Source organism: Oncorhynchus tshawytscha, unplaced genomic scaffold (assembly GCF_018296145.1).
Source record: "Oncorhynchus tshawytscha isolate Ot180627B unplaced genomic scaffold, Otsh_v2.0 Un_contig_4803_pilon_pilon, whole genome shotgun sequence".
Classification (NCBI taxonomy): domain Eukaryota; kingdom Metazoa; phylum Chordata; class Actinopteri; order Salmoniformes; family Salmonidae; genus Oncorhynchus; species Oncorhynchus tshawytscha.
Window position 1 is genome coordinate 565,916 of NW_024609813.1, and position 8,197 is coordinate 574,112.

The 8,197-nt window shown below is 40.1% G+C and overlaps 1 protein-coding gene across 1 annotated transcript; it reads right to left on the reverse strand.

Annotated features, from left to right (window-relative positions):
* Positions 1-662: 662 nt before the first annotated feature.
* On the reverse strand, positions 663-7,047 carry LOC112240922 (calcium-binding and coiled-coil domain-containing protein 2-like). The gene is made up of 7 exons (XM_042318686.1): positions 6,647-7,047; positions 6,422-6,488; positions 6,161-6,316; positions 4,249-4,344; positions 3,986-4,136; positions 3,815-3,843; positions 663-3,185 (listed from the first exon to the last, which is right to left on the reverse strand). Exons 1-7 carry the CDS (start codon positions 6,826-6,828, stop codon positions 3,021-3,023), a joined length of 846 nt encoding a protein of 281 aa, XP_042174620.1. The 5' UTR covers positions 6,829-7,047; the 3' UTR covers positions 663-3,020.
* Positions 7,048-8,197: the final 1,150 nt, after the last annotated feature.

The following is an 8,197-nucleotide window of genomic DNA, read 5'->3' on the forward strand; positions in this document are numbered from 1 at the left end:
ACAAAACGATGCGTCTGAAAATGTAAACAGAAAATAAAGACGTCAACGAAAACCCAACTTAACAGAAATCCCCACTAGACAGTAATTATTACAATACAAACATTTAGAAAAATTAACCAGGGTTGTTTTTTCTTCTCCTCATTCCTCCTTTTCTATATAACATGTCAGACTGTGTATTCCAAATGGCACCCTATCCCCTTAGAGTGCAATACTTTTGACCAGGGCCCTATGGTGGGTTGGACACCCCTGCGATCCACATAGGGAGAACCCACACACCATTTTCTTGTCTTCTGGGGGTATGAAAGCCAGAGCTGCTGCTCTCCTATAGGCCCTGGTTTAAAGTAGTGCAGCCCTGGTCCTGGAGGGCCACAGACATGTTTTTCATTTAACCGACCTGGCAGACCAGGTGTGTTGAATTTAGGCAATCACTGAATTGCTCAATTAGCACCAGTTGGTCAGGTGTGGTGCCTAGTTGGAACAACATCCTGCAGTACCTGAGGCACTCCAGGAACAGGGCTGCCTACCTTGACATAGGGAATATAGTGCCATTTCGGACGCACTTGAGGGTGTTTCGACAACGATGTTAAAAATATATATTTCTTCAATATGATGCTTTTATTATATCTCTGGTGGATGTTTCCCATGATACTATTACTATGATGATCACACAGGCAGATCTTGGCCCTATTTATACCTGGTGTTACCTGTGTCCTGATCTTGTCCATATTCAATGCGTGCTTAACTACCTCCAGAGATGGGCAGGAAGATCTGATCACAATCACATCACAATGCGTGAATCATCTACACCTGTCTGAAAATGTGCGCACAGCCAGAATGTGGACAAGATTAGGACAAAGGACTCATGTTAGAACCAGGTTTAAACGGGGCTCATGACACTGGTTGAAGAGAACAGGAAGGACAGACAGCGTAACCAATGTACAATATCATTTTCAATAAACGCAAACAAACATCTTAGTGGTTCACACATTATCATTATAACTCATGATATCCCCCGCCCCACCCCCATGCATACCTACTAATATTGTAGTCTTGAGTGCTTATATATTAATGACATAAATGCTACATTCTCTTAGTTCTTATTCAATGATATAATGGCAAACAAACATATGTCATGGGGCTGCATGCCAAATAGCACCCTATTCCCTTTATAGTGCACTACTTTTGACCAGGGCCAAAAAGCACCCTCTAGCGAAGTGGAGCGTTTCTTTACAGTTAAATTAGGGTTGCAAAATTCCTCTAACAAACATTTTTGTCAAGTCATTTAGCCTAATTAATGACTGATCAGGCTACATGCATTGGATTCCCAATCATCTGCAGAGCCACACTATTGGCTGCTGTCAGCCCTCCTCTCTGGTTGTGACTAGATGGAGTACAGCTACGACCGGATGTTACTTTTCGTTACAGGTTAGGAGAGCAATGTAACTAACCCTAACCCTTTCCCTAACCTTAACCTCAGTCTCCTAACCTTCTACGTTAATTCTCCTAACCTGCTGCATAAGTTCTCCTAACCTGCTACGAAAAAGTCACTTCTGACTAGGTGGAATACATAGCTGGAGATGAAAACTAGGTTACAAATGTTATGTTCTGAGGCAGTTGTCATGAATTAATTTTTTGTTGTTGTATTATTCATTATATTCAACAACCTTCTATTTAAATAGCATAGTAATTCTTTGAATATTGTAGTTCATGATACAAAACAATGTTTATTTCATGTCAAGACAACTGTGAATATAACAACAACAAAAATCTTCCCACATTAATCCCATTTCAACTTTCAATCATTTGACCGTTAAACATTTGGGCATGAATCATTTGGGCATGAATCATTTGGGCATGAATCATTTGGGCATGAATCATTTGGCAATGAATAATTTGACTCTAATATGCAACACATATATTAGCAGCAGGTTTAAGGGGAGAGAGTCAGTATAGTGCAATAAGCCAAAGTAAACGTAGTTTATAACAATAGAGAAACCATTAAAAAGCAAAGCAATACATTCCTATTGACCAGCAATGGAGGTAAATCTCTACTAAGACTGAAATTAAGAATGGACAGTCTTAGACAAGAGAACATTTATGAACAGGGGGATATAAATGTTTGTTTTATAATGTTCTAGATGGGTTGTTAGAAACATCATCCGTAGAGTATCAGATTTAGTCTACTCTCAGCAACTCTCTGTATGATGGGTTGTTAGAAACATCATCCGTAGAGTATCAGATTTAGTCTACTCTCAGCAACTCTCTGTATGATGGGTTGTTAGAAACATCATCCGTAGAGTATCAGATTTAGTCTACTCTCAGCAACTCTCTGTATGATGGGTTGTTAGGAGCATCATCCGTAGAGTTTCAGATTTAGTCTACTCTCAGCAACTCTCTGTATAAATGGTTGTTAGGAGCATCATCCATAGAGTATCAGATTTAGTCTACTCTCAGCAACTCTCTGTATGATGGGTTGTTAGAAACATCATCCGTAGAGTATCAGATTTAGTCTACTCTCAGCAACTCTCTGTATGATGGGTTGTTAGGAGCATCATCCGTAGAGTATCAGATTTAGTCTACTCTCAGCAACTCTCTGTATGATGGGTTGTTAGAAACATCATCCGTAGAGTATCAGATTTAGTCTACTCTCAGCAACTCTCTGTATGATGGGTTGTTAGGAGCATCATCCGTAGAGTATCAGATTTAGTCTACTCTCAGCAACTCTCTGTATGATGGGTTGTTAGGAGCATCATCCGTAGAGTATCAGATTTAGTCTCCTCTCAGCAACTCTCTGTATGACGGGTTGTTAGGTGCATCATCCGTAGAGTATCAGATTTAGTCTCCTCTCAGCAACTCTCTGTATGACGGGTTGTTAGGTGCATCATCCGTAGAGTATCAGATTTAGTCTACTCTCAGCAACTCTCTGTATGATGGGTTGTTAGGAACATCATCCGTAGAGTTTCAGATTTAGTCTACTCTCAGCAACTTTCTGTATGATGGGTTGTGAGGATGTGGCATCTCTACACCTCATGGCTGAAGACGTGGTCTTCAAATATAGTCTGCTCCACTCCGTCACAGATGAGGGTGCAGTAGGGGCACAGTCTGTGGCTGTCCTCATGCAGCCCCAGCTCATCCTGGGTGATGCCAGGGAACCACTCATGGCAGTGACGACACTCCAAGGACAACTATGGGACAGGCACATGTCTTAGGTGGTAACATCCGATAGATGGATAGTTAACTATAGTGTAGTACAGAAATGATGGTGCATAAACCATTGTGAAATCAACCCTTTGATCCCAAATCACTAGTGTATCTTGTTGTAAACGTGTAAACTGCATTTATACCATGTATACCAGGGGTGTCAAACTCATTCCACGGAGGGGCCCGTGTCAACGGCTTTTGTTTTTTTCCTTTCAGTTAAGACCTAGACCTAGACCTAGACCTAGTGAAGACCTAGACACCCAGGTGAGGAGAGTTCCTTACTAATCAGTGACCTTAATTCATCAATCAAGTAAAATGGAGGTGCGAAAACCCACAGACACTCGGCCCTCCGTGGAATGAGTTTGACACGTGATGTATACCATGGATGTCAAACTCCAGTCCTTGAGGGCCGAGTAGCAGCGGGGTTTCACTCCTCCCTTGTACTTGATTGATCAATTCAGGTCACAAATTAGTAACACATCCCCCTCACCTGATTGTCTAGGTATTCAATTGGTCAGTAATTTAAAGTAAATAACAAAACCAGGAGACACACGGTCCTCCAGGAAGTGAGTTTGACACCCCTGATTTATACCATAGGAATGACTCTACATACCTCTTCCTCCTTGGAGTTTGGAGCAGTTTCTGCAAACAGAATCATATGTCAATCATAATTGAACATGTTTTGTTATTTTTCAAGAAGGTGTGTCCGTGAGGCACGTGGCGTTAATTTCTCATTCAGGAATATTTAGGTGAGGCTTTACAACAGCTGGAGAATTGAGATTACCTGGGGTCTCAGATAGTACATCTAGCTGCTGCTCCTCAGTAGGGGTGGGGTCAGCTGGAGAGCCATAAGGGCTGGGAGGCTCCAAGGACACTGGTGCAGTCGGGAGGTCAGTGAACTCCTTGCGAAGTCTCTCAATATCTCTTCTGAGGTCCTGACAGAATACAGTGGAAAACTCCATGATGAGAAAAGATCACCAACTCTACAGTAAAAACAATGAAAAAATGTAATGACTAGTAAATAGTAGCTAAATTCATAGCAATCACCTGATTTTCTCTGGACAACTCCTCATTTTCTACTTTAGCCATCTCTGCTATGTTTTCTTTCTCCTCAATGATTCTGCGTAACTCTAAAAGTTGCATCTGGGAGGAGAGAACAGGCAACTCGTGATCAGCCAAGAGAATAAGGCTAGTGTGTTCTCTATTCATTTACAGGTGGACTAACTTCACAGAACAAACAACATATTGATAAACAAAAATCATATCCATTTGGTGGATCGGAAAATTCAATAGTGTCTAAGATATCCTTAAAGCACCTCTAGTTTAGGCCTCCTGAGTTGCGCAGCGGTCTAAGGCACTCTATTGCTGTGCTAGAGGTGTTACTACAGACCCGGGTTCATTCCCGGGCTGTCTCACAACCAGGGTTGGTTAGGTTACTTTCTGAATGTAATCTGTTAGTTACCTGTCCAAAATTGTAATCAGTAACATGACTTTTGGACTACCCAAACTCAGTAACATAATCTAATTACATTCCATTAGTTTTAGATTACTTTCCCCTTAAGAGGCATTAGAAGAAGACAAAAATGTATCTTACCAATTAAACAACATCTATTGAAGGATAAATCAATGTTAAAGTTTACATAGCTGGCCATATACAGATGTTAAATGTTACTTTATGGGTTGGTTATGTAGGCTTTTTCTAACCCATCGCTTTCTACTACATATAATAATACGATTAAATGATATCTTTACATTAAAAACCAAAGTATATTAGAATTCCAGTCATTCCAGTAAATGTTATACTCTTTGATATCTTGATATTATGCAGCCTTATAAAAGGCAAATCCACTGATTAAACAATAACAAAACCCCCACCCCGCCACTCTTGGATGAATAGACAGAGCTACATATCCAAGGACTGACCATCCATGATATATATTTTTATTTTAACCTTGTTATGAGGCTACACAGTGTTTGTTTACATTTGCAATGTTTACAAACATTGGACTATTTTGGGTTCCCATGGACAGTTGAACTAAGCTCATGAGGGATTTATAAGTTATATTCTTCAAGAATCAGTGGATATATACATATCCACTGTATATATATACATCCAAAAATGGATGTAGCAACTACAGATTGCCCCTTTAAGTCAATCAAAAATGTGAAAGTTTGAACATGTGTCCATTAGGTCTATGGATTTCTCTTTGTTTATCAGCATGAATTAGATTGAGCAATACAAGCCCCACTTTTATTCCATAGGGTTGGATCTGCACTATGCAACTGTTGCAAGAGCGCATTTTTCACAGGCTGTCTAGTGAACTGTGATTGATAGGCACCTTAAACCTCTTGAATTCAACCATTATTAGGTTCGAATACACATTTAAATTTGTGAACAGCCATCAACAACAACCACAATCAGTAAGGTGCAAATAGCTAAATGAGAGAGCAGCAGTGTGATTCACATCAATGCGCTATGTAGATATCAATAATAAGTGATATCTGTATCGCCGTAGACGACACCACTGCGGTCATCTTTACCTCCAAGCGTTTATTCAACTTGGATAATCTTTGGATGCCGACAGCATTGGCACCAAGACAAAGCTTGGACTGTAGCCTACAAAAGCCTATTCCTGCTCTTTTCCCGCAATCCATCAAACACCTTTGGCATGTCATCATAGTGGTCTACTTGGCTCATCGTGCTCTAGCGACTCCTTGTGCCGGCCCGGGAGCCTGCAGGCTGACCCCAGTCGCCAGTTGAACAGTGTTTCCTCCGACACATTGGTGTGGCTGGCTTCCGGGTTAAGCTGATGGTTGTTAATGAGCGAGGTAAGGCGGAGGACGCATGACTCGACCTTTGCCTCTCCCGAGCCTGTTGAGGAGTTGCAGCGATGAGACAAGATCAAAATTGGGGAGAAAAAGGAGAGTAAAATACATTTTTTTTTAAATATAAATGCACCTCTAGTTTACTGCTCTTCTGCTTGGTCTGAGCAGACGTCATGGAAGTGCTCTCCATGCGCTCATAGACCTCTTCCAGTTCCCTCTCGGCTTTCTCTGCACGTCTGCGGGTGTTGTTGGAAGCCTGCTGCTCCTGGTGCAACTGTGTCCGAGCCTCCTGCAGATTCCATGACGTTGAATGAATTGGTCAACTAGTCTTTTAAAGTGCGTATGTGTGTTAAAAGCATTCACTCTCATTGATTACTCTGCTGAGTGTGCTGACCTGTAGAAGTTGAATGTAATCCTCCAGTCTGACGGTCTCCTGCTCAGATTTGAGCCTTGGGGTCAGCCTGTTTACACAGACACGAGGGCATGAGGAACCACATTGGTACACAAGTGTCAAAAAAATCCAAGACAGCATGATATCATTATATGACTGGAAAGGTGTTGGACTAGAACGCTATGTTCCCATGCATTGAATGGATTGCTTCAGACAAGAATGACTCACTGTGCAATCTCCACACTTTGGACCTCAACCTTCCCTTTCAACTCCTTTTGCTCCTTCTTCAGCTGTTGGATCTTGATCAATGCTTGTTCATATTTTTCACGAATGGATGTCAGAGACTGCAGCCATTCATGGAAAGAAACAGTTAGAAATAAGAGAAGCAGAGAGAAACCATTGAAAAGCATTGATGGTATTCAGCTGTATAGTGTAGAGCCTACAGCTGTTAGATTGTATTTTATTTTTTACTACGAATGATAATTAGTTGTAGTAGTCCTGGTAGTACATATATATAAAACATACATTCTCATTTCCATTCTGACACATGACTAGGGTCTAGAAAGGCAGCCTGGTCTCATAGACTACACGTAACATAGTTAATGTAAATCCAGGACACTCAAATTAGTATGATATATTACGACAAGACAGATGGTTACTTCATCACAGATAACTTTAGCATTTTAGCTAATTAGAAACGTTTCAACTACTTACTACTTTTTAGTTACTTTGCAGCTAACCCTTCCCCTAACCTTAAACCTTTAGCCTTTTGGGATTAGAAATGTTTCAGCACTTTTTTTTTGTTACTTTGAAAACCATGCCCAACCTTAAACTTTTAGGCTGCTAACCTTTTAATCTAAGGCCCAGATGCTAATATATGCATATTATTATTAGTATTATAGAAAACACTTTGAAGTTTTAAAACTGTTTGAACATTTTGCACATTTTGTCTGTGAGTATACAAAGTAATTCATAATATGGCAAACTAAAAGTGAGAAAAATCAAACCAGGAAGTGGGAAATCTGAGGTTTGTAGTTTTTCAACTCATTAATACAAAATACAGTGTCTGAGAATGGGGTCTATTGAACAAACTTCCTAAGGCTTCACTAGATGTCAACAGTCTTTAGAACCTTGTTTGAGTATTTGCTCTTTCGAAGTTGCTCTACGTACCATTGCATTTCTCCATGACCAGCTCTTCTTTCTCTCTCTCACTTTACTCTACCTGTTCCTAGATTCAGAAACATCATGTCATGTACATATCCTCTCCTATGGATCATTTTAGCTAATATGGAACATTATTGAAGATTTATGTTTAAAAACATAGTAAAGACATGTTTCTACGGATCTTTGGATTTGAAATTGTGGATTTTTGTCTGTGTTAGTGATGCGCCTCATGAATTTTGATTACTGGGCTAGTCTGTGTTTTGGGGTTTTAAAAAGGGGGTGCTGGTATTTGGACATAAATTATGGACTTTATCAAACAAATCAAACATTTATTGTGGAACTACAATTGTTGAGTGCATTCTGCATGAAGATCATTAAAGGTAAGTGAATATTTATAATGCTTTTTCTGATAAAATGTTGACTAACAACATGGCGGCCTACTGCTGTACCATCAGAAAGTTACCTAAACTGCACTGGTCAAAGTCCATGTTAGTTGAAAGTTTAAAAAAAATGACACAGTGGTTGCATTAAAAAAAAGTTATCTAATAATTCTGTGCATAATACAATGTATTCTTATCCCACACAAATGTGTCCTTTGTGGTGCTCCAGCCCACC